Genomic DNA, 27,912 nt, shown 5'->3' with positions numbered 1-27,912 from the left:
CGTCCCGAGATTAAAACTGATAAATAGGGTTTAAAACTATAGAAGTATCTGAATGTTAAATTTGACATTAATTATTAGAGATTGGTAGAAATTGGGCTCTGGCGTAGATTATAATACATTCACAATCAATAATAAGTTTTACAAGAAAAGAATTATTAAAGGACTTCATAAAATTATTTTCTTTTCGACGAAGCAGGATAAAGCTAATAAGGAGTAACCAAGTAAGTTTTCATGAAGACAAGGTATGTGTTTGTATCTATTTGTAAACTATTGTATAATCCTTAGCTGGTTTAATACTTTAAACTTCCATTTAAGTTCAATAAAATGAAATAATAGCACAATAAATTAATTAATAAATGAAATTAACAATTAATTGAAAATAAACAAATAAATAAATAAATAAATAAATAAATAAATAAATAAATAAATAAATAAATAAACAAGCAATTATCACAGACATTTGGGGTGTGAAGCTCAAAAAGCCTTTAAAATCCAATTTAAATGTATATTTGTCAATCCCAGCACATGTACTGATCATATATATATGAAATATATCAATATATATCAATAAAACTTAATATAAGCCGTTTTGAAAAAAATCATATTTCAACCTGTATAATATTATTATATTATAATACAGTAAGAGGAATTGGTGCTAATGAATTAAGAACATACAAAATCTTATATCTTCATTATATGTAGTGAGAGCTTTTAGAACATTTCGATGTTGTGTAACACCGCTAAGAATATAGACAGGTGGCTATGATAATATTGATGTCTAAATTAAATAGAACATGTTGTATTTGTCTTGAATCTGCTGAAGATGACATGAATAAATTGCTACACTGTCCATTATATATAGAGGATATTAAATGAGTGTAGTTTAATACTAAATTTATTGAACGAGTTGAATAAAATCATATTATGCGAGCCTCTGACGAGCATAATATCGTTTTATTCAACGAGTTCAATAAATTTAGTATTGAATATACACGAATATAATATTCTATTTATCACATATGTAAAATAAGAACAGTAAACTGTTAAAATGAGTAATTTTTCAATGACGCGCCCATAGTGTAACGCTAACATTAGCGCGCTTTAACGCTATGTTTCCATATAGCGCAAATGACGTCACATCAAAGTGTTATTACACTAGTGTAATATCGTTTTTATTAAATGGCTTTATTACATTCCTGCGCCGCGGTTTATGTGATAAATTGATATACATGTTTTAAGCATTTGATCTCTGTTCTCTAAAAAAATATGGTAAATTAATCACAAAATCTCGAATATTGAAATTATCTTCAAAGGCCTGTCACAAAAGTTTACTAGAAAGAAATTTGTCTTTCTTTTAAAATTAGTTTTATTGTTCAATGTTTTAATATATGTGGAATAATATTTTTTAATCAATATTGTATGTTCTTTTATCACATGAAAGAAGATATCGACGAATACACATTTAAGACTTTTCAGATCAATTAAAATAAATGAAAATTATCTGAGTTTAATCACAAGCAGATGAAAATTCACAGACATTTGATGACTGCTACTTGATTTATTTGTGAATAATTTTCGTTTTATTTTATGCAATTCTTATATTATTACCTTATATGTAAAGAATCATACAATTCATATTTAACAGGACATTTTCCATAATATTGCAATGTTAAATATCTTTTGATGTACTTGATAACAGGACTTTAATAAAGTTTCATATATTATCTCTTTAAAGGTTAGGCTTGCTTCTTTAAAAGAAGCATTTGCTTCTTTAAAAAGAAGCATGCGAGAGGTCTTTTACAGCTCTGGAAAATTTGTTCAATTGTTCAAATTGCGGGAAGTAAGAACTTCTGATTGGTCGAATTGCATCTACGAACAATAGCAAGTCAACATATCGGCTATTCCCTTCAGTTCCCTGAAATGCACAAATTAGGAATAAAAGGCGAGGTGTTTCGAAGTTAAAGATGCAGCAAAATGTTCATACACGGTTCACTAGGTCATATTCTAGTGCTCGGTGATATTGTTACGAAATTAATCTGTTTTAACAGAAATCTGTCTAAACACGTCAATTAAAATAAAATTATGCATGATATAAATATACTAGCAACAGTCTTAAAGCAAATTAAATACTTAAGCTACAACAACTTAAGAACAACATCTCTTTAACTCCATTAAACAAAAAAAAAGAACTAACAAACTTTTTAGCTTATTTAAACTTTACTTGGCGCATGCAGGTAGCGTTATTTGCAAAAATTGGACACTCGCGCGACCCACTTGCGGAAACAACTCTGCACGACTCCTTGAGCGACCTGAATGCTGCGCGTGCTGACAGCCGAAGGATACGAGCCGCCTCAAATCGTGTTATTTATATTTATGGCGAATGTTGATTACAACCAATAATTGAATTGTGAACATTAGAATATGGGACAAGTTATGAGACCTTTATTTTTAAGAAAAAATTTGTATGGTTATGAATGACAAGTTGTACATTTGTAGTACCCTTTCGGGCAAAGTTTTTGCGTAATTTGACCTAGTTTTCGGAGAAATTGCAAATTTTCAACTACAGCTTAAAGTCAGTTTTAACCCATTTAGAAATAAACAATGGACAAAAGACAACGTTTAACACTCTTGACAAATTTTAAAAGCATTTATTTTCATGAATTCAATACTTTTAGAACCTTGCAGGTTTTTTCAAAAAGCCCTACGAAAGATGCAAAATTTGACGATTTTGCTCAATTTCACGCATAAGTTCTAAAGAAAATACATATTGTCAGAATATTCAAATACATGCTCCGCAATAATTTGTCTATGCTAAAGATTTATTCTAATTTTAAAAGCGCTTTGTTTGTAAACAAAGACATAGTCACGATCTAGAAAACATGCATAAACCGTGGTAATATTACGCCCGTGGGGTTATTACGCGACACCGGTATTTGAATAAGATAATGTTATCTTTATTTTATCAACTTTGTTCTGTCACAATGTTTTCTTTTTATAATGATAAAGACTACTTTACTTCAAATGCATATTTATAACTATTTGTTTTAAAATAATAATGCAAATTACATTTTCGTATTCTAAATAAGTTGAGATAAACCGCGTGATGTCTTAAGTGCAATACGCTTAACAATGAAGTTTATTTCAAAGGTAATCCCACAATACTAGCTCGATCAATGTCGTCTTTGATGTCTCACAGTTTATTTATATGTATTTTTTCTGTGTGTTTATTTTAGCTGTGCAAAATTTGTTTGTTGTTAAATTTGTTTTTGTATTTATTTTCTCTTTTTAAATAACTGCATATAAAAACCCTACCAAAAGTAAAGTTACAAAATACATATTGATTCACTATATTTATCACTCGTTGCATCTGAAGAATCATTTAGGAGTTCTTGGGGACCATTTCAGAAAAGACTATGACATGGATGATGGTAATAAATCATGTTATGTAAGTTTACTTAACTAGCGCAAACACTAAAATAAAAACAGTTAACATACATACATAAATACTTAATGCAGTTTAATTTGTAAAATAGTCTGATATCCGCTGTAGACTGGTTTGCAATAATGTGCAGCGCTGGAAAGTTGAAAAAAGGCAACATAATTTATAATTAAAAAAGGGGGCATACTTCTGCAAACATGCTTAAAAGCCTAACCTGCTCTTAATAGTAAACAAATATTTCAAGTTTAGCGGTTTTTAGACTAACACAAACATTCTAAGTTAAAAAGGAAATAATTTAGCAAAAAAAAATAGTTTAACCTTGGAAACATAAAATCAAATAAAAATGGGAGGTTACTTTGTGAGAAAGGATTATCTGCCCTTCTAAAATGTTGCTATTTTCGATATTTGATATGCATATAAAATTTACAGTGAAAAGTTTCTGAACCATGACGAAGAAGAAAAGAGGGTCAGGGGAATAGTACTACTTTTTTCTTCCAAAAGTTGAGCTACAAAGATTTGTTTTCGTCGGGACATATAGCGTCAAATCTAGAAATTTGATAAATTGTTGTCTAGGAAGAGATTGATATCAACAACTGTTTTATATTTTTGAAAATTGGACTTTCATTTATTGCATGGACATTCTAAGCATATATGAGTTAATATCACGGAAAGGGCTGAAAGGGACTCCACTGAGGTTTAAAACCCTAAAACATTACATTAGAATTTCTTACATAAATGAACTGGGACAGTTTAAACAGAAATGTATGCAAAGATAGTGAAAAAATATACCTTAAAATAAATCGAAAATCGTAGTTTTATGCTTTTCTTAGCCTAATTTGAGTGAAAAGCATTTAAACGCTTTTCATTTTGGGTCATTTGTTTACAATTTGAATAATTATTATGGAAAAACGAAGTGCGCGAATGATCTGAAAGTTTTGCACAAAGATTCGTGGTCTACACCTACATCAAATGATACATTTATCTTGAAAAAATATTTTCAGTCCCATCATGTCAAAAAACCTCAGTTGAGTCCCTTTAATCTGGAAAGGACTTAATCTATTGTTGTAAGAACTTGTTGCCCAATGGTTTGTAGCGGTAAAGGTATGACCTAGACTTTAAATACCCAGGATGTTTGAGTTTAAGTTTTTGAATTTTGCTAAGTTTGGCCAAAACTTTGTTTTTTTTAGATGTATAGATCAATTTCAATTTAAAAAAAAAAACAACCTAAGAAGGTCAACTGAACCTTTCCCTGTATAAGACCTTCACCTTTATTGTATCATTAATGAATTTCGATAACATTTGCCATAACTTTGTTATTTATGGACAAATCTGATTCATACTTTGATAATATAAAATTTACATTAAAATTGTCATATTAAACAATTCCGGTAATACATTGGCCATAATCTGACAAAAACCTTCATAGAAAATAAATTAAATTTAAATTTCTATTTCTTTGTTCATAATGGATTTATTTGAGCCACACTTTGGTTAACAAACAAATTGGACAATTCATTCAAGCGGAATAATTCATGTGTGACTTTGGCTTCAAAATGACCTTGAAATTCAATTCATCATAACGAATATTCATCACATTCGCATTAATGAACGCTTCGATTCTTACTGGGACGAAATGACCAATTGGCCATTTAATGTAATGAAATACGACCTTGACATTAAAATGATCTTGTCCCTCAAGGACAAATGCCAACAATGTATTTAATAATGTATTACTCCATATTATATCGTGTACAGGCTTGATAAATATAAGGACACAACAATGTGACAGATAGACAGTATCATCATACTGTCTTGACTGGATATGATTTTAAAGTTCAAGGACATTTTAAATTATTTATCAATTTGCTATAACTATTAATTATATAGCTGCTTAAATTTCATGCTTTGACAAAACATCATTCAGCACAATCTTTCAAATAACATATCTAATATGATATCGATCTTTGAAGAACAATCGCCGAAAATTTCGAAAAGGTCGTGTCTGTTTGAAATGGCTTTGATATTAACAATGGAATATTTTAAAACCTTCATTGATAGTTCTTCTTTGTATTACATATTATCTAATGTCTTTTGATCTTTTTAAAAAAAAATGATATGGCGATAAATAGATTAATTGGGCTAGAGGTATGCATTATCATCATATTAATCAAATAGTTAACTATTGATTGAAATCCCGGGTTAATAATCATGACATTAAATACAAAGGAACGACCAAAATTAAAAAAAAAATAGATCAAACAAAATAGTACGTTAAGCGGACGATATTAGAATAATTTACGTCTTAAACCGTTTCATTTAAAATTAGAAAGTTTATAATTGGATAATTAAGCAAGTATTTTAAATTGTTTTAAGTGTAAATTGCGCTGTTCAAATTAATTTGTGAAAGTGTATAAAGGGGCAATAAAGTAAGTATTTCAGAGTGATTTTTTTTAAAAACCTTTACATCACGTTTAATTTATTTGATCTTACACGGTGGAAAGAAAGGTTATGATTTAAGAATTGTTTATCACCCATTTCATAGTCTTTTCTAAAAGGATCCTTATGGACTCCTAAATGATTCTTCAGATTCAACGTGATAAATATAGTTAATGAATATGAGCCACGCCATGACAAAACCAACATAATGCGTTCGCGACCAGCGTGGTTTCAGACCAGCCTGCGCATCCGCACAGTCTATTCAGGATCCATGCTGTTCGCTTACAAACCCTATTACAAGTACAGAAACTGATAGCGAACAGCATGAAAATCCTGATCAGACTGCGCGGATTCGCAGGCTGGTCTGGATCCATGCTGGTCACAAACGCACTATGTTGCTTTTGTCATGAATCGGCTCATATGTAATTTATAACTATACTTTTCGTTGGTTTTTTACGTCGCAACTACACAATATAGGTCATTTGTGACTTTCAAACTCTACTGGTGCCAATCTGACCATTATTCCGGTCACAAACGGGCACCTGAGCAGAACCATCGACGGTCCGAAACTCAGGTTGAAAGAATATCCGAAGACGCTTACGAATCTTGAAGATTACAGCGGTGAGAGGCAATTGGTTTTTAATGAACGACCTCAATCACTTGGCCTTGAACGTTCCATACTAACTATTGTTTAAATTGATAGATTGTTAGTATATTGGGTACCACACGTGTCTCCTATCTTTTCTGGTTTTTGCGTCATACATTAAAAAATGCGCTTAATTGACTCAGAAATTGAACCTGTAATTTAAAAATCCATATCTCATTTGATATGTTTGTAATTTGATGCCATGTATAAAAGACATACAATAGGTCCTTGATTTAAGTACTTACAGATTTAAGTGTTATATTATTATATTTTGTATGTGAAAAAAATATAGTAAGTAGATTTTATATTCATTTTATTTAATACTTAGTCAGTTATATTGTCATGAAAAAAATGCCAGTAGATTTTTTTTCTGAACATAAGTATGTTGACATATGTATCAACTGTGTTAAGACAATATTTTTTTTAAAAGTATTTCATACTTTTCATTCATAAATTATCATTGGACGAAAAAGGAGGACACATCCTAAATGCATATTAGCTTTTTTTCTTCATCCACAGTTATGTATATTAGAAAAGACATTTTATCATTATCCAGATATACAATATTTATCGAAATCAAAGTAAATAAAAATCGTTTCTATTATCTGATGATAATGATATTTGAAATAAAGCTAAACAGAACAAAAATTAAATGTTTCTGAGTAACAATTTATAACTTTTTTTTACCGCGCACTTCCCTTGCTTTCTAAAGTTAAAAAAACACGTTTGTTTTTGACCAGGGATACTTCTGTATGTGTAACTATCAAAACATCATTTTCTGAACTGTCAAATATGTTTCATGCATCAAATCAGAATCTTTATAAAAAATTTTCAATCATTATAAAATTGACTTTTCAACTTATTTACAAACATCACTGCCTAAACTGAATTTATACAGGTAAGTTTAATGGTATATCAAATTTTTGATTTGCAATATACGTTTTAATAAGTACTTCAACGTAATTGACTCTATACAATTTAAATGATACTGATCATTCGATCTGTCTGATATTTCGGTAACAAGATCCTAATTACACTACACTAATAGGGCAATAAACGCACTTGGTATTGACCGCATTTATTTAATTATTTTAGTTAATAATTAATGCGTATGTACCTTGCTCATAAATATCACAATAATGAATGATATAGTTTATCTTTTTTATTTTTAACATTATAATGAGTGAAATAATTGTATTATCTATACGTATGATACACGTGAATGTGATTTAAAAGTTGCATCATTCAGATTTATAGTTAAATACTAGTATACAACCCTTAATAGTTTACATAATTGAATATTAAATCATATTTGAATAGTAAAAACTCTTGTTTATCTCATATGAAACCGAAATGTTAACTGTTTTTATACAATAGTTTTTCGTATGATATACATATACCATGAAAAAAATTTAAAATAAACCTGTTAAAATAAAATTGAATATTCTTGACATAATGTCAATCGAATTATAAACATAACAAAAATTAATTTAAGTTTAACTTTATATTTCTATTTCTATTAGAATCTATTTTGACAACATAAGATTAACTTGGCCATTACATAGACTAACACAGACTTACAAAAACTTTATATAAATCATATTAAAATAGTTTGAACTAATATAATCATTAACTTAAAGAATAAAAATAAAATGTTTATCATCTTTTATAAATGCTCTCTCATTTGGTATACACATACTATGAAAAAACACGTAAAGAATGCATCTAATATTCTTATAAAGCAATGAATGTTTATAACTCTTTCAGAATTTAAATTGACAAAGAAGATTAACTTGGCAAAAAGATTCGTCTACAAATGATCTGTTGAAGAAATGAAGATTCCGTTAATGAATCACATCTTCCTTGCAACGATTCTTGTTATAAGCTTGAATTTTCAGTCGTGCAACGCCAACCAAGGAAATGTAACGATGCCAGCAACAGGTGGGACATTTTTTCTATAAAATAGTTACATATGTTATTTCATTTAATATAAATAAGTGAATTGTTCCATAATAAAAGGTATGTAAATCGTGGATAGCATTTGGTATAATACGTGACAAACCATGAAAATAACATATAGATGTCGTTGGTAACTGTGAGATGCATGATCATATTTGACATTTCAACATATAGTAGATAATAAATTGTTCTAGAACAAAATATGAGCCGCGTCACGACAAAACCAACATAATGGGTTGCGACCAGCATGGATCCGGACCAGCCTGCGCATCCGCGCATTGAGATCAGGATCCATGCTGTTCGCTATCAGTTTCTCTTCTTGTTATAGGGTTTGTAAGCGAACAGCATGGATCCTGATCAGACTGCGCGGATGCGCAGGCTGGTCTGGATCCATGCTGGTCGTATACTCCTTATGTTCGTTTTGTCGTGACGCGGCTCATATTATTTTTCATCATATAATGAAATAGAAAAAAGCAGAATCCCTTAAGAGACCAACACGGATTCATAATAAATAACTCAAAAGGCTATCAACTTTTTTTTAAGATAGATATTTTATCAAAATGATACATAAAAATGCATTTTTTAATATTTGAAAGAAATACTTATGGAAAATGTGTCCGTTGTGTTGCATAGAATGCTTGTTCATCCATGCCTTTTGGAACTAATTTTCAGTTACGGTGAAAGTCGTAGAAACAGATGCAAGGCAAAGACGATCCATGGACCAATTTCCTGACCAATTAGATGTTGACTTGTCAACAGATGAATTCCATGAACAGTTTCAAAGTCTCGAAAGAAATTATCACGTGCCAGATATTCAGTATGTTCACATGATGGAAAATGGAGCAATTAAAATGTTCAAATTTGAAAGTAAACAGGTAATCCATTATTTTGTTGCAATATCGTCACTTATACGCAACTTTTGTCTAATGTCATTATTTCAAACACGAGGGATATTGCACTAGTATATGTTAAAAATCATCTTCTTGCCATATTTTAAAGACATTTTTTCAAGCATTTGTAAAGTATTTGTTGTACTACGAGTAAGATTATTTTTAATTGCTGTATCAATTATTTCAGAACTCTGCATATTATATTGATGTTGAACATGGTGCTGCTTTTAGAGTTTCTTTGGCCTCAGAAGGATCTAAAGATTTTGATATTGTGAGTATTGCTTATAACCACAACCAAATCACACCACAAAATCAGTGACACGTTTTCTTGCCAACCCTTTCTCTAACATGTACGCATTTGTTTATGGTGGCTGATTTGTAACGCTTTTGCGCGTCGTGTTGGCGCTAGCAAAAACAGGACAAAGCGCCAATCGGCGCGTTGTCGGACTTTCGTCCTGTCGCTTACGATGTACGCCATACGGCGCGTTGTCTTCCGGCGTGTTGTCGTGATGTCACGTCGCTCAGTTCAAATGAAGGATTGGCTTATAAGCCAAGCGACAGGGCAACATCGCAACAATTCACCACGCCGTTTTGCGTGGTTCGCTAAAGACAGGACTACAAGACGACAGTGCGACAACTCGCCGTTTGGTGCTTTGTCTTTTTGTCGCTTGCGACAAGACGTAAATGCGATAACGATAGAGGTTGCGTTGTCGCTACCCATAACGTTACGTGTAATGTACCAAATCGGCCGCAATATTTTATTTATGTGAAAACTAAAAACTGTTGTTTAAGGTCATTCAGGCCAGGCCATCTGTATGCCCACTTGGTTTATTTTTGGGCTTCGTTCTGTGATTAATTTTTGACTCGTAATTTATATAGGGTTCTACAACTGCAAGCATTGCATTATAAGAGACATAAGACCATAATGAGGTATATATTATGACATTAACATTTTGGATTTAACTGCTTGCTATGGTTGCCATTCAACGTTTTCCTTTTCAAAATTAGAGTCTTCCCACGCTGATGATCGACTGTTTCGTTATGTTATTTGTTTTTATAAAAATGGTATTTTACTAAGCAAAACGGATAAGATTGTTTTTTTTAAGAGAATATGCATCAAGAAATTTGTGTGAAGATTTATTTGTTTATTGTATACCTATATATTTTCTCCCTAAAATACACGCAAATATTGAAACGCAAATACGCTTCAACGGATAGAAATTTCCGTATTATGTTAGTGACAAATACGGTACCATATATGGAAGTGCCGGACTATTTTTGACGTTGGTTCCGATCTTAGCTTTGTATAACGTTGCATTCGGAAACGGGAACCAACATTATTAAAGGCGTGGCCGGTTTGCAAGAATTACGTATTCATCCGTCAATCATGAATTTATTTCTTGACAACTACATTTAATTTTCTGAATAAAACTAACAAGTATATAATAAAAGGAAAATTATGTTGTAGTAGCTTTCTGAGACTATGTATTTTTCTACTCGCAACGTTGGAAAATTGATATCTTGCTCGACCTTCGGTCTCGCGAGATATCAATTTTCCACCGCTGCTCGTAGAAAAATACAAAGCCTTAGAAAGCTTCTACAACATAATATTCCGTATATATTTATAATTTATATAAAATATCAACTACAACAAGGTATAAACTCCTTTGCAATATCATGCAAATACAATGTATTTTCAAATTTCAACTCCGCATTGGTTTTCCACTTTTCCACAAAAGAATCAATTTTTTTGCAAGTTTTATAATGAGAAGGGCAACATTGTTTGTTTGGTTGTAACGGTATATTCATTCTGGTCAAAAGACAAATTTATTACAGTGATTACCGTTTTTCTAGTACGGAACGTTCGTATCCGGACAACATGAATATTTGGTACAACCAACGAGAGATAACCGAAGTACTTACACAGTATTGCTGATTGAAGAAAAGCTGACAACATCGTTTGATTATATTAGTTTGTCAGACACAGGTAAAATTTTAGTTTTATAACTCAGTCTTTAGTAGGTTTATTCATGTAAATAAATGCCTCAGATTAAGTTCATATATCCAGTACTTATTTAAGTCAAGGTTTGCTGTTAACTATTTATCGTCTGATCTTTTTTATGACTGCAAATTAAGGCGAGACAGTAAATATTTTTCACCTTTAAGTCGATTAAATCCATTTTGTATGCAAAGACTTTAAACAAGAAAAAATGAGACTGATCTGGTCAAGTGATACAAGTGTATGATATTTAAACATTCTGATTGCTCTTGCTTACAAAAAAATGAAACTAATTTTATTTCAGTAAATCAATAAAAGTAAAGTCTTCCTTGAAGCCACAATGTGACCTTATATTTCTGTTCTGTAAATAAGCAAATGTATTACTATATGGTAATAACTTTATAACTGATAGTCATCTTGTACAGGCAACTAATAGTTAAAACATTTTGTCAGATGCCAACATAATTGAAGAGAAGATGCAGAATCATCAGAGAAGACTATGACCGGAAAAGAAAAGCGACAGACGACCGACTACGAGGTCGAAATTTTCTTCGTGCATGACTTTGCAATGTACAATAGGTATGTTAAAAACATACACTTATTTTCCTTAATGCTGTATTCCTCTAGATAAGCCATAATATTCAAGGAAATCATACTTGAGAAAATTGTCCTTATATCGTGAATGTAAAAGGTCTCAAGATTCAAGTAATGTCTTACATATTATGCGTTATATATTCGGACTGATTTTGCAGTTATCATCATCATATTTTTACTGCGTCATTAAGACAGTAAGGGCTAATTTTGCATATTTCACCTCTTTTTTTGGTAATTAACGTGGACTATAAGTGCCGTTTGCAATGTGAATTAAATAACTTTCTTTCTACATTTTGCAATATTTTACTTTTAAATAAATGTTGAAAATGTTTATGAAAATCAGCATGAATCTGGAGACTAGTCTTTGCCACATCTTTTTTTTGCAAAGCCATGCTATAATGGATAGTTTAATTTCATTTATATCTTATGTTTTAGTTCAGTAAGGCATTATTTTTTCTTTTCTTATTTTCTGCATTACAATCAATTTGTTTTTAAGTTTAAGTAAGCAATATTCAGGATCAATTTAAATTTCAGTAAGCTCGGTAAATTCAATGAAAGATGAGAGGTTTTCTGTTTATGGATTGCGGGTTTCAATGATTTGCGTACAGACAAAATATATATCTATACATATCGATCATGCTAAATAACATATATATGACAAAAAGCGTTCAAAGTTATTTGCAAAATTGTATTAAGGAACTGTACAATATTTCTTAAATATTTGTCAATTTTCGTCCAAATTAACATACCCTTTTCAATTAAAGTCTTGATTAAAATAATTATAAAGAAACGCGTAGGATGATGCGATTGTTTTCTCTGAATTTTTAGATTATTCTATTTTCAGTTGGTATGCTACTACTGAAGGAGAAAACGACAGACACAGTGCTACAGTTACTAAAATGATACAATTCACCGCTTTTCTGCTAAACGCGGTAATATGATGTGGTCTTCAATTGTATTATTCATCTCTGGCTAAAAGACTTTAATCATTAGGCATATCTATACTGAATGAAAAGCGCGCCAAATAATAATACAACGTGACGTCATTTACGACGTCACGTCATTAAGTTGGTACCCAGTACTGTGCACGCTGGTATTTCACTGAAACAACATAAGGGGCTTAAATTCAAAACAGTGAAATTACCAAAGTGGTAATTTCTTGGTTTCAATCAGTGAAATTACCAGTTTTATATCACTGATAAATTTCTATAAACAACCGAAAAGCATGTAATAAGATGTGGTCTTCGATTGTATTATTCATTTCTGGCTAAAAGACTTTAATCATTAGGCATATCTTATCATTTTCATCGTCTTTTTCTTCATCGTATTAGTTACATGTAATATTACGAAAGCCTAACAGTGTCAAATGAAATAAAAAATATAAATGCAAAGGCGTTATAAAGCGAATAAAGGCGTTATTACGCGAATCAAAAGGCGTAATAACGCAAATAAAGGCGTTATAACGCGAATTAAAGGCTTAATTACGCAAATCAAATAGCGTAATAACGCGAAAAAAAAGCGTTGCAGCGCAAATAAAAGCGAAGTAACGCAAATAAAGGCGTTATAACGCGAATCAAAAGGCGTAATAACGCGAATAAAGGCGTAATAACGCGAATCAAAAGGCGTAATAAAGCGAATAAAGGCGTTATAACGCGAATCAAAAGACGTAATAAAGCCTTTATTTGCGTTATAACGCGAAACAAAAGGCGTAATAACGCAAATCAAAAGGCGTATGAATTATTGATAGGTATGATTAGAGGGGTAAAAGTGTTTCTGTTAAGTTACAATTATAGGAGACAGTGTCTTCTTTGTCTTTATCGAAAAGAATCCATAGTTGGGTGATAGTAACCTCTAATCTCACGAAAGCATTTCCTAATAAAAGATTTAAAAAATCAGACTCTGGCCTTAGGACGTATCCGTACTGAATTGAAAATAAAACGTACTTCTTGATCAATTCATTTAAATCAACATTGTTCTTCCTATCTTACATCACAAGGCCACGGTTTGGAATTTATATGGTATTAACTGAAACACTATTCCCCATTTAAGCATACCTATCAATAATCACCCTAATGTGACTAACTTATACCTTACATTTTCCCAAATTTTGTTACCTATAGCCAATTACCTTTATAGCTTTATTAGGAATGGCATTCACATAATTAGAAGATACTAGAGGTTATAAGGTAATCAAACAGGATATATCCGAAGATAAATAAACATATGACGCACATATAAGATAAGATAAGATATAAGATAAGATAAGAAAAGAAATTCATTTACTATAGTGACATGTGTAAAATCAATGATGTGATACATGTGAATTCAGAGTAACTGTATTTACGTCCAGTCCATAGGACCTATAAGGCACCAAGTCACTTTATATTGGCAAATATTAAAGAGTCTTCATGAGTTTATGACAATTAGTTTGCATTATTACTGCGCAAATGGAATGCTAGTTATTGTAAATGTATATTATATTATTCTATACGAGTTAATATCTTGAGCAATAAATTCAGATCAATATTGGTCTTTTGCATTATTATTATGTAATTGAAAAGTCTTAGACATGCAGATCATCTCGCGCACTTTATATATAAAGCTGTAGACGATTCAATATATTTCAAGAAAACAAAGGTTGAGAAAAATTTATTGAATGCGAGTATGTGAAAAAGTTAACCAAATAATACATACCCAGTTGAAAAAAAACAACAACAACAAACAAAACGGAACGGGAACGAGACTATTTCGGAAGCTGGGATCTTTTAATATCGTTATTCTATGGCCGATTTTTGGTTCCATTCTTAACTGTTTTGCGTGCCTCAAGAACGGCGAAGAAAATTTAACTAAGATTTTAGAAAAAGTAAAATGAATAATATATTTACATGTTATGTGTGATTAATGACTGATTTTGCAGTATTTATCAAAATAGTTCTATTACGAGACAAACGCATCAATGTCTATGACCTGTTTTAAGTTAATTACGTGGATGGTAAGTGTAAACTAGGTATTGTCGTGTGCTAATTGTTCACATTAAGTTGACCGATATTGTTTCCATCTACCTGATTCGGAGACGAGACCACCTTAAATATGGACATTAAGCAATATTACATGTTTCAGATTGATCTACGATATCAAACTGTGACAGACTACTCGTATACAATATCCTGTCTTTTTGCTGGAATTTACATAGCTGATGTAAGTATCAACAAGGAACTAGCCAATTAAACTCAACATTTTGTGTCCATCGTTCAATAAATAACGACAGACTACAAACTGAATCAGCTCATACCAATATAAGGACGACTAAGACTTGAAGGATATGAATCATATTGTCTAAGTAACCAAGAATCTTTATTGCTCTCTACTCAAATGAAATGAACTGTAAAAATTTAAAAAACACAAGTCAATATAAATTTCCAATTTAATTACAATATTATATTTTCAAAATCATTTGCAATGTATCCATGTTGTGACACATAAATAAAAATCGTATTCCTTAAGAGTACGATGCTTTTAATGTTATAACACAACTGTCTGTAACGACGCCTTGGATTAAATCATGTCCGAATTTGTAATGCATATTTCCACATTTCTGTATCTGAGATATAATATCATCAGGTTTCAAGCGATGCACCTTTTGTAGAAGACCATGTCTCCAATAACCAAGCTGTAGCTGAAACTGTTCTTAGCGCTTTTAAGGAATGGGGAGAGGATTCATTGGGAGATTTTAATTTTGATCATGCTATGTTGTTTACAGGGTAAGAAAGGGTTTCTTACTTTTATGTCTTATATATACAATTTCATAATTATGATATGACTTTAAGAAACAGTCATGTGGTTTTGCTTAATGGCCACTAAAGATAAACTAGGGAGAGCAATGCAGCTCCCATGTCACTCTGAAACAACAGCACCAAAATTGTCATCGGGTAGGCAGAGGCAGACAAACGATGAGTTCGAAGGTCGTAATTATCATTTGTAAACTAGGGATACATTAAGTTTAGTTAGGAGTGACGGAATTTGAAAATAAAATTGGATACAGAAAATCTTGAAAGGGACATGGAGAAAGGGGGGCAACATTGGAAAGGAAATAGGACAAATTATTACTGAAATGGCAGAACACATTTGACGAAAATATATATTAAAGAAAAACTAAGACAGATAGATAAATACTTTTTTTTAAACTATCTTAATTTTGCTGTCTTATTCTAAATTTGATGGTGATAAGAAAGACAAAACCGCAAACTCATTTACGTAATAAGTAATTGAACAAGCCTTGTTTAAGAAATTTGAGCCTTATTAAAGGAGTTTGTAGGTAATGTAAAGGTCAAATTCATTTATTTGGATGTGCTTGTATTGACTTTATGTATGCATGAATGACTCGTACTGTTTCAATAAAAATGTCAAGTAAGATGTATGCCATTTAGCTTGTAGTCAATATGTACTAAATAAAAAAGTTATGGACAAATAGTTTCGAATATAAAATTCTACCATTTAATGCCAATTGTTGCGTACACTGTAGCTTGCGTGAAGTCCATGACCTATTACACAAATATTGTTCCTAAAAAAGGTCAAATTATCGGAAAATAATTACTTTGTATTTGTTTATCACATTAGTTCCATATTTAATAAATTTATAGTTAAAAATATAATCAAATGCAAATTAAGGTTAATGCGTGACACTTGACTTGAAACAAGCGGATGCCAAACTTGATTTTCAAATGGTAATGATGTTCTGATTCAGAATTGGAATGAAGCGGTGTCGTTTGATTTTTAAAAGATTATTGAAATCTTATTTTTCTAGCGGTTTTTGTAAGGCATTTCAATGATTTGAGGTTTATGAAAAGTAGTGACTGAAATTTCTTGGGGGGGGGGGAGTACGGTAACTTGCACCTTCCAGTACTGTCCATGAACAGACTTTATCGAGCCTTTTAGGCGTTCTTTTTCTCTATTCTATAAGAATCTTATCAGCACATTACCGAAAGCGAGTCACACTTAGTTAAAAACTTACAAATCATTGAAAAAAAACCGTTTTCCAGAATTTTGATAATTTCGTGTCCATGAAGGTTATTTTCTGCATGGCAAATGTCGAAATAATTTGAAAACGGGAGAAATAAAATACACTTTATATATCAAATCAACTGACATTTTTTACGTTTTAATGAGTTTTTTTTATGTCAAAACAAAAATCACAATATTTATAGAAAATATGTTATTTGAAACAAATGTGCTCGCGTTTGTGTCTTCACACTCACCTATTTGATGAGAAGTAAACAAATTCTTGTTCATACCATGTTTTGTGATATTTTGTTTACTTTATCGTATAGGTACGATATTGGAGAAACAATTGATGGCGTATTTATTTCTGACATAGCAGGTATAAACATTATTGATACATAGTGATTTTTGTTTTATTTCAACTAATCTATTCATTTTTGTGTTTCTCAACACAACTATTTGACTTCTATGAAACTATCTTTCAAGATAACTCACGTCCTGTTGATATCAATATACGGATTGTTTTATTATTAAATGTTTTCAACTGCTTACGCCAGTGCTGTTGTGTTTGTAGTAGTATTCATTTACTATTTCCTGAACAGGCTGGCTTAATAAACATAAAATACAGTCTGTAACTGTTTTAATGCAATGTCATGTTGTTATGTTGTGTTGCTCTTTAAGGTTTCCATTTTTCTATTTCATAACTAAAGATATTTGCATATCTTTTCTAAAGGTCTTGCGTATTTACCGTCGTATAATACAAACGGTGAACTGTTTAATGCCGCAGTTTGTGGAACGTTGAGATATTCTATCAACGAAGGAGGGAATTTCGAACCGACAATGGCAACGATTGGCGCACATGAGCTTGGACATAAGTAAGTGAAATAATATTGTTAATTACTTGTTTTTCATGTTAGTGTTTGGTTGATAGTGATAAGTTAAAAAATAATGTCGGAGTCAAGTGATGCATTAACTCTAATGCAGCATTCTCTGGTAATTTTCAAATTGTTTATTACTTTGAAATGTACCACCTTAAAAAAAATAAATAAATAAAAAAAATAACAAAAAAAAAAAAAACCAACAAAAATACAACAACAACAAACAGGCAAACAAACAAAACTGTGAAACTGAGAGATCAAGATTAGCAAGTGTTCATTAGGCGTTTATTGAGCGCCGCTTCTCCTTGCTGAACTTTATTTTGATAATTCATTAAATGATCAGCTGCATACTATATTTCATTGTTTTATAGTTTTATCATTAATCCTTTCCGTGTTCTATTTCAGCCTCGGATCATCACATGATGGTAGTTCCAATAACTGTTCTGGCGGATATGTCATGGAGCCGTCTCTTGAGGTTAGTCGTAATGCATCCGAAAACCTAGAACTATGGCAGTTCTCCTCTTGTTCACAGACATATTTTGATACTTATATCACGGATTTAAATGATGCGTAAGTTTAAAGTTTTAATTAGTTGTGAATTTGATTTATTTTCCACGCTCTTAACATAACATTGTCTCTTACAGATTTTTAGTACAGAAAATAAATAGGAAAATGTATAATTGTACAAACGAGTCGGATTGCATCAAGGTATCTTGTTTGTATTTAAACTTGATTTTGAAGACTGTATTGATTTATCATCTGTACAAAGGGTTATTTAGATGTTATTGACACATGCAGGCTTTTTGAATAGTAGATGCTTTTGAAACATATTGATCAAAAGAGCATACCAAATATGTGATGTGAAAACGACATATTTACTGAAATACACGATCGGAAATATACACTGAACAAATTTTATTAGTGTGTATGTATAAATAGCCTCATTTGTGTGTCAATTTTGGTATGAACGTGCTAAAACTTTCGATAAATACAGTTGAGAGACATGATATGATATTTCATTGATTAAATATCATAGGAAGCAAAAATTTAAGTAACATGCCCAAAAATTGTCATAGTGCGTTAAAGCCAAAGAGGGAAAACACATGTACCATTAAAAGCTTTTACCTATGCCCACCCAGACTGTTGAATTCAATCTGGCAGCGTTGTCGCATGGATATGACCCATCTTTTTCATAATATTAGAGTAAATATATTCACTTTTGGACAATTTTTGCATGCATATTCCTAGGCGATGGTCAGTGTCATTGTACTAACACTTCCTATTAGGAGGACCATTTCACCCCATATGGCTTCGATTATATTTCCGTTTAGCTTCTACAACAATTAAGTCTAGAGATTTTGGTGATATTCTATTACGTTGATCAGTTGTTTATTAAATATTTAAAAAAAGATTGTTGGCGCTATGGGCGTGTGCTTGTAAGCCATTCTGCAGAAACTACAATCATATAATGTTCTAACACATTGATGAAACCGAAGTTTGAACCTCAACGTATGAGTTATGATCTGCTTTGAGATAACCATTAATGAGCACATTTAAGACTAAAATCTATCCTAAAATAAATTGTCCAACAATAGATCAAAATTGTTGGTATCAAAGCTAAAGTACGCATACGTTGATTTACAATAGAGATCACAGGTGTAATAATTTTGCCACATATACTTTTCACGCACAATCACATTTATTAGGCATATGTGTTTAGTTTGTAAAAATTGGAATATCATACCATGTTTCTAAACAGTTTATATCAAAAATTAAAAGTAGATAAGGTCATTAGTGACTCACATTTTAAGATATTTATACATGCACACTTATAAGATTTGTTAAGTGTACAATATCACTTAGATAATCTTATATTTAGCAAAACATATTTAAGAGTGGACGATAAAATTACAAAGAAAAACACGGAAATACCTATAACCACCACTTCGGATAAAGGAAAGACAGCTGTGTTACGCGTAGGAAATGTTTAAACTATAAGTCCAGTCAAATGTTTATACATTAACAGTCAAATGTATTAAATGGATATATATTTCTAAATTTGTTGTCCACCTTAGATCCTTAAACTGTATGACAGTAAGAACAGCAATAAACAATGATGACCTTGACCCTTATGTAAATGATCTGGCGGGTCAGCTTTACAGTCCTGACATCCAATGTGAGCGGATAAGAGGATCAGGATCGTTTCTGTACAGGGTAAGGATAATGTCTGAAATTACAATATTTTATTGAAGATATAGGGTATAATGTTTGCAGACGTCATTCGATCCGATCGTTTGACCTCTTCGTTTCCGATCGGTAACTACAATAATTTGACCATTTGCCTTCAAACTGCTAGGATAATTAACCAAATTAAGTAGAAAATACCTAATATTTAGGAGGGGTAGATGCAAAAACGTCGAATGCACAGTTATCTTGAATGTGAAAATCGCTTCCGCTAAATAACAAGTGAACCATTTAAAACATAGCCTCTAATCTCCAATAAACAAGATTTCTGAACGTTGACGTCAACAGGTCAAGGTTTTTTGAATGTGTCATTTAATATGAAAACCATTCAATAGGAAGTTATGTAAACCACAGCCTTCAAACTTTAAAAGATGTTAAAACTCATTAAATACAATAGCAATGTTTGCTCTAAGCTGCTTAAAGATAAGGGAAAATAATTCCCAACCGTGAATCGTTCCCGTTCAGAAATAGAGAAAAATGAGACACAAAGCCTTCAAATTTTGTAGGATGATTATCCCCTATAAATTAAAACCTATTATCTTTTTGCTCGACTTTTGGTCAGGGTTACATTCAACTCGAATTCTAGAAACTGGAAATACCATTTTCGCTAAAAAATAGAGAACTATATGATCAATAACCTTTAAACTTACTTCACAGGATGCTAACCCTCACTGAATAGGAAACCTCTTCATTTTTTAGCTTAGCTTCTTAATGCAAAGTCACAATGACATTGAAGGTTTGGTTTAAATCGTTTTCGCTACATCATTAGATAGACTTTTTACAGATTTTAAACTATTACAAACCTCACTTAATTCATGTCCTATATTTGACAATCAGGATAACCAAATATCAAGACCAAATTAACCCTATTACAAGAACCGTTTAAACAAACAAACACACAAATAAACAAGAGAAAGCATTTACACCAAATTATGACAAGAAACTATTTCGACAATTGTTCTTAAATATTTATTAGGTAAGCAACCTCGATTATATAAGGAAAATACATCATCTGCAGTTTATTTGTACAACTTAAGGTCAATAGAAACACCTGAACCATTTTTTAAAAACTTTTTGGGGGATTTTTTGTGTTTGGTTTAGACATTTTGATTATGTACGAGTTTTTTTAGACATTTTGGTTATGGAAAGTCATAATCAGTGTAAAAACGTAATAAATTTCCCTTAAATTGTTTTATATTCCTACTAAATTGGTCATGATATATTGACAATAAAATTGAATTATCAAATATTTTATTGCACATGACGTTATCTATGTATCAGACACAATTTTGTTCATACTTTAGTCCAAATACGATGGTAATTATTCGACAATATGTCAGTCAATGGCATGTGCCTCAACAACCACTTCCGGTAGTTTCTACTACTACATTCCATGGGAAGGTACAACTTGTGGAAATGGCAAGGTACGATTTATTTCATTTATCAAAAATAACATTTGATAAGATAAATATGCTATTAAAGATACCTTCTTTTGGATAAAAAATGCTTAATCTATAATCATAACTATGCCATAAAAAGTTATCAACATATAAAAATAAAAATAATTGCATCACAAAGAAATATATTGACTCTGTACATTTATCCTTAGATGTGTCAATCAGGGCATTGCGTCGAATCTCCCTTAGCACCTCCAGTCGACAATGGTAAGTGAAACTTCAATGTCAAATATTGTAAAGGAATGATCTGTACCCGATTACTTATACATGTGTTTACTAAACATCTAAACAGTTTTGTTCACTTTACCAGGTCGTAAAAATACATGCTGATTAATATGTTGACGTTTAGTTCTGTCAGGTTAAGCATCAGAAAATAATGGGCTGGTATTTAATAGCATACGTAAGTCATTTGTTGACTGATAACAACTGCGGAACACCAGCGAAATGTTTTGCATTTTTTTTTAATTTATCACTTTCATCAGAACCTTGAATTAGCAAATGAATCATAAAATGTACCCAAAGGCGTTATGTAATACATAAATTAATACTATTTAAAATATTGGATTTTTAAATGGATGACACTGAATACGAAACTGACTACTATTTTTGTGGTAGAGGTCATTTGAAAAAAGCGCTGTCAAAACAATATGCCATTGAAGGTCAACATAAGTAAAACTTAGTTTTGCCATGTAAAAACATATACACAAGAAAGAGAACCAGATGAAACGGTATAAATACTTTACTCTTGAACTTTTGAGCCAAGTTTTACAATGAAACGAAATTGCTGTTATGAATTTTCGATCACATTTCTTTGTAAACATGTCAAACTTAGCATTTACAATGCAGAACTACTTAGCGCATTGATATGGAATAGAAAAGCTAAATATTTTATTTTACTAGAAAGTGGTCTTATTATTTAAAGGTATCTCAGATAATTTTTGCATAATTTTTCTTTCTTAATTGAGATTTCTTTTTAAAAATAATTTAAAACTTTTGCTCGAACTTTTGATTATGCCTATCCATTGTGGAAGTCGGATGTAACGTTGCATTTTGATTGGCTGGATAATTTATAAACATAGCTATCATCGTCATGTTCTAATATAACTGTTTTTCTTTTCAAAACAATCATTGTCAGTTTCAATTTTAGGGAAATTGCACACTTGCACCATGTGACTTCCTATAAGAAATGAAATACCAAAGAGAATTTACAACTATCATAATTATTTGAACACACAGTATAAATATCTAGTGTGAAAACAAGCCTTTGCGTCACTTCCTTTCAAACAGAGCAGAATTCTAATCTTATTAGATCTACTTACTCTATAATTATCTGGACATGACTACATTAATTTAGCCAGTTTTACAATACGTTATAAAATTATTAAAATTATCAACATATAAAACAGAAACTGAGATAGGGATTCATTTATACCATACCAATTTATAAAGCCACTAAGAAGTTAAGCTAGTACTATTCTAGTTCCCATCTACAAATTTTCACTATAATAATTGAATGGTGATTTGTTTGAATGGTGGTTGAAGCTTGTTACTTATTCGCGACGTTAGACGTTTTGGTCAATCTGTTTATGTGCGATAATGACATTTGCACGCGAATAAATGATACTGAATGATTGGGAAAAAAACATATTAACACTACAATGAACAATGATGAAAAATTTAACAATGTTTTATTTGTTATAGTGAAATGAAACTTCCAAACTTCTTTTTTTTCAAAAAAAAATATCAAGATAAGAATAAATAAATAAGAGTCCTAAGTCAAAAGCCTGAAAATGAGATGACAATGAGAAATGGAAATTGAACTCTTTTTTCGGCCTTAGTTCGATTCTCGGTTTGTGACCGGCTTTAGTTTGGTACTTTCTTTGTGAACGGTCGTAATGGCTAGGATATGTCCGCGGTTGCATTTTGTGAACGTTGGATTGCCTTATTGATTTTTGTTCTAACATATGTCCTTTAAAGTGAAGTAGGTAGCATCTTTTTGACAAGCGTACATGAATATCTCAAACGTTTGACTTAAAACTATTTGTTGAACAGAAACGTGTCTTTTCGGAGATGTTCCTTACAACATGCCGTTCCAGACATCTGGTTGTTATGATTTTCTTGGAACTCGTGAAACATCTTACAATTGTTACCATGAAACGTACAGGCTACACTGTTGTGAAACTTGTGAAGCTATAAGGCAAAATAACACGGCGTATGTAGGTATGTTTTTGCTATGATTGCCTCGATGTTTACCACAGTTTTTCGCAGCATATTATGTTGCCATTTGGCACTTGTGTTTTTGTAATGCTCTAATCATTGTCAGGGTACACTTTTACCATATTTTGCATTGTTTAAGAATGTGATGGCTTTATTTGATTGGTTACCTTAATACATTTTTCATTTTCACATGACCCGTTTTGATTATGTGTAAGAGAAATGCAATACTCTGACATGGTTTGTGAAAGGAAAAGTGGCATACATGACAACATACATTTAACGGACTCAGATCACCAATGACATTCGAACGTTTGTCTATACATCAAAACATTGGTAAAAACTAACCAATGGATAGCTTGTTCATTGGTTAAATCCTTAACAGCGGCCATCCAGTGGATAAAATTTAATTGTTCGACAGTTGCTACCTAACCAGTGGATTGCGTACCACAGGTCCACTGGCTAAGTATCACAATTCAATCGGTGGTTCTGGAAATAAAATGGCCGATTTATTGATGAATAACAAATTTCAAACAATCAGGAAGCTCCCCAAGAATTAATTTTGCATGTTTTGTAAGGACTGTTTAACTGAATTTTCTGAACTACAACAACAACAAATGAGATTAGAAAATGGTCCTTGAAGCACTTTTTAAAAATGTTTCAATTAATTTTAATCATATGCATTTAATATGAAATGTTCTGGTTAAGAAAAAAATATATTTGTAAGAAAGATATGGTTTCAAACAAGTTTGAATGATTTTTACTGTTTTAATGATGATAGCTAACCACTTGTTAAGGACGTTATCCGGTGGTTATAGCACTGGTTAAAGTGCATTTTATCCGTTAGATAACTTTTGAACAACAGAATTTATCCAACCGACAATTTTTAGCCAGTCGATATAATTTTATCCCTTGGTGGTTATCATTAACCAATGTATTGAACAACAGGGTCCATATGTAAAACCTAGAGATTCAGTGTGCAGCTTTATGATTAAATGTCCCATAGATCTCTTTTGTAGTAGGATAAAGGGCACGTGGAGCTTAAAGATTCTACTCCGATAGATTGTCCAGCATTGACTAAAAGTAAATATAAATTCAACAAAATTCTCGTATGTGATAAGGGAAATTGTAACCTCCTTATGTATAATGTTTTGTTTACAACTCATGAGACCTTTATCCATCCACTTTGAGTTCATTTATACAATTCATATCCGTAACATTTTGACAAACACATGGTAATATATTTCTTTGTTTTTAGATTGTGAATATGGAGATAAAGGTACTGGCTGTTCAGAAATTTCATTATATAGTTGCCGGTCTAAAAGTGAACTATGCTGTCGAAGATGCCAAGATATACAATTAAATATTCCAGGTAAAACAAAATTTCTGAAATTCCAGTTTTAAACTTAGGTTTAAAGGCCAAAAAGCCTTTAAGATGCTTTAATTTTCCAAGGAATTTTTTTTTTTAAATTGCACATACAGTCGTTCATGTAATTAATTGTTTAACTTTATTTATGGTATCAACAAAGTGGTGTTTGTTTTTTTGAAAGAGGTCCTTCCAGATTTACACATAATTTGAGATGAATGGCAGCTAGACGCTGATGAGAACACGATCAGTGGTTAACCTCGATACATATCGTTTTCTTTAAGCACGAAGTATTTCAAATAAATAACATCTGTATTTTATCGTTTTCAATTTATTTTTACTCTTCTCTTTTTAGCACGAAGTATTTCAAATAAATAACATCTGTATTCTATTATGGTTTTAGTTTTATACCTATTAAACGGTTTCTTAAGGTCGTCGTGTATTAATGTTTTGCCACACCTCAGATATATGCAATAAACTATTAGATATTTAGTTTTAACATTTCTAATTTAAAAAAAATGATATAATTTATGTTTTGTTCTTTCCATTACAGTCTGTAAATGCTTCACAATTAATTGAAAGAATTAAGCATTCAAAAAACCATTTTTGTGAACAAATAATCTTACATGTTTTACCATAAGAAATAATCCATTTATATTTGTATCCCCTTAAAAGTAGTGTGAATATAAATAAAAGTTACGGAACAGAACAATTTCTTATATTGTTTTCGGACTTGAGTATAGCTCTTCGTCCACGAAAATAATGATTACAATACATAATGAAAACGCAAAGTAAGATCTTACAATGTACAATAATGTAGAGAGAAACAAAATTAAGAGACACATCATACCAGTATTTATCATGTATATCACAAAGTAATTGTTATATTAGAGAGCAATCTAGTAACACATAACATTAGCAATGAAATGTAAACTAGTCTTACTGAAAACTGCTACTTGTTTAAAAAGTATTAAAGATAATCAACATGTTATGTTTTGTTGAGTCTATTGCTAAGTTATAAGTGTATCAAACATTTCAGGTTGTCCTTGGGGTGATTTCTATTCTAACTGTGCGGAGTTACCTTGCAGCACTTACTCTGAAGAATGTTGTCAAACTTGTGCATCTTCTACCACCTTATCCATAACAGTTACTCCTTCGACAACGACAGATACAATCACAACCACGACCAATGCACCTTCAGCAACAATTTCACCATCAACAACAACGACTATTACTTCTACCACAACGACTAGTGCACCTTTAACGACAGCTACTTCTACGACATCGATTAGTACACCTTTAACAACAGCTGCTACTTCTACCACAGCGACTAGTACACCTTTAATGACAGCCGCTATTTCTACCACATTAACAGATTCTTCTACAGTAACGGCAACTCTTAATCCTACAACGACCATAACACTTTCCTTAACAACTGCTGATACTACTTCAACGACCATTACTCCTACCGCAACAACTTCTTCATCCACTACCCCTGTTTCACCAACACCCACTACCACCTCTTCCCCAATGGAAGCTATATCAAGCCGAGTGCAAGTTAGCCCTACGTTGTTGTTTTCTTTGTTTTTATACCAATTTAACAAGTTGTTCGGTTAATATGTTGATACATTTTTTAATTGTGCTAGGATAAAATTATGCATAACGTTAAACCGTTGCAGAAATTTACATCGTACACCATGCCGATACTTAAAATTTATTTCAAATTTTTTTTGTTACTTATTTTTCACTCGTCTTGCAATGTTTTAAACAGTTTTATCGAAAGCATAATTTGTTAAGCTTCAATGAGTAAACATACTACATTTGTTTAAAAAAAGAGATATAACTCGAAGAAAATTTAGAATATTTCACTTAATCAACGATAGAATACATTTATTTTGCAGAGAATTTTAGCAAATTTTGCACAAAGTAATATATACAAATTTAATATCAAATGTGGTGTTGCTTGCCACAGTTTTGAGTTATTTGCCAATAAATGAATGAAAAAGTAGGATGGTGAACTCCATTGTTTCTATCAATTTGTTTCAATTAAATCCCTTTTATCATGGAACGTTTAAGAAAATTCTCTGCTCTACTTTGAATATATATAATTTGCCTTAAGTTTGTAAAATAGTTAAATTTCCAATAAGGGACATTCTAACCTAAATGTAATGAAAACAAAACAAAACATTAGAAAATAATGTTTGATTTGGTTGTAAGATGAGAAGCAGTGAAATGTGCAACCCAATACCCGCTAGCACCCCTTCAGAATTTTTCAACCGTAATCAAATCGAGCCTTTATTTAAAAGTCGTTTGCATTGTTGTTAATGATGTTTTGGGTCCACCAAACCAAAACGTCATGTGAAGGACATTTATATCAGATTTCTGCTAGATTACATTATTACATAGCAAATTCAGTAATTAATAACTTTAGCGAATCTGCCAGTCATTCGCCGATAAAAGAAGTACATATCGGCAGCAAGATAATTTTATTTTAAAATTGCATGTCAATTAAATATATTTCTGGATGTGTGTCTTTGTTTCTTTAAGTACACATGGTTAAAATGAACTGTATTTTGATTAGTTCAAATTATTATCTTTTTTAAATTCAATTAACTTATTAAAGAAAAGTTATTATCAAAACGATATTTTCATCATTATTAGTTGTATCCCATAAAGATTATAAAGCTAAATAAAGCTGTATAATGAAACATATTTTATAAAAAATTATAAACAGTAAAATAATACTTGTTTCCATAATCATAATGGTGGATTCTCGAAAATGATTTTAATGT

The 27,912-nt window shown here is 31.3% G+C and overlaps 1 protein-coding gene across 3 annotated transcripts; it reads left to right on the top strand.

The window, feature by feature from the left end:
- On the top strand, positions 1–27,645 carry LOC132760023 (mucin-2-like). 3 transcript variants are annotated; one of them, XM_060751910.1, is made up of 18 exons: positions 1–221; positions 8,289–8,462; positions 9,153–9,355; positions 9,558–9,641; positions 11,225–11,357; positions 11,823–11,948; positions 12,808–12,895; positions 15,084–15,161; positions 15,585–15,724; positions 17,291–17,340; positions 17,695–17,836; positions 18,245–18,409; positions 19,915–20,053; positions 21,388–21,507; positions 21,693–21,747; positions 23,593–23,760; positions 25,013–25,126; positions 26,160–27,645. In XM_060751910.1, exons 6-18 carry the CDS (start codon positions 11,869–11,871, stop codon positions 26,735–26,737), a joined length of 1,917 nt encoding a protein of 638 aa, XP_060607893.1. In that variant the 5' UTR covers positions 1–221; positions 8,289–8,462; positions 9,153–9,355; positions 9,558–9,641; positions 11,225–11,357; positions 11,823–11,868; the 3' UTR covers positions 26,738–27,645. The 3 variants fall into 3 exon arrangements, with proteins under 3 accessions (XP_060607893.1, XP_060607892.1, XP_060607894.1); XM_060751909.1 differs by lacking the exon at positions 1–221 and adding an exon at positions 5,716–5,865; XM_060751911.1 differs by lacking the exon at positions 1–221 and adding an exon at positions 6,718–6,812.
- Positions 27,646–27,912: the final 267 nt, after the last annotated feature.

This window comes from Ruditapes philippinarum, unplaced genomic scaffold (assembly GCF_026571515.1).
Source record: "Ruditapes philippinarum isolate M1 unplaced genomic scaffold, ASM2657151v2 ctg1528_1_1_1_1, whole genome shotgun sequence".
Lineage (NCBI taxonomy): Eukaryota > Metazoa > Mollusca > Bivalvia > Venerida > Veneridae > Ruditapes > Ruditapes philippinarum.
This window is presented reverse-complemented; position numbering and strand designations above follow the sequence as displayed.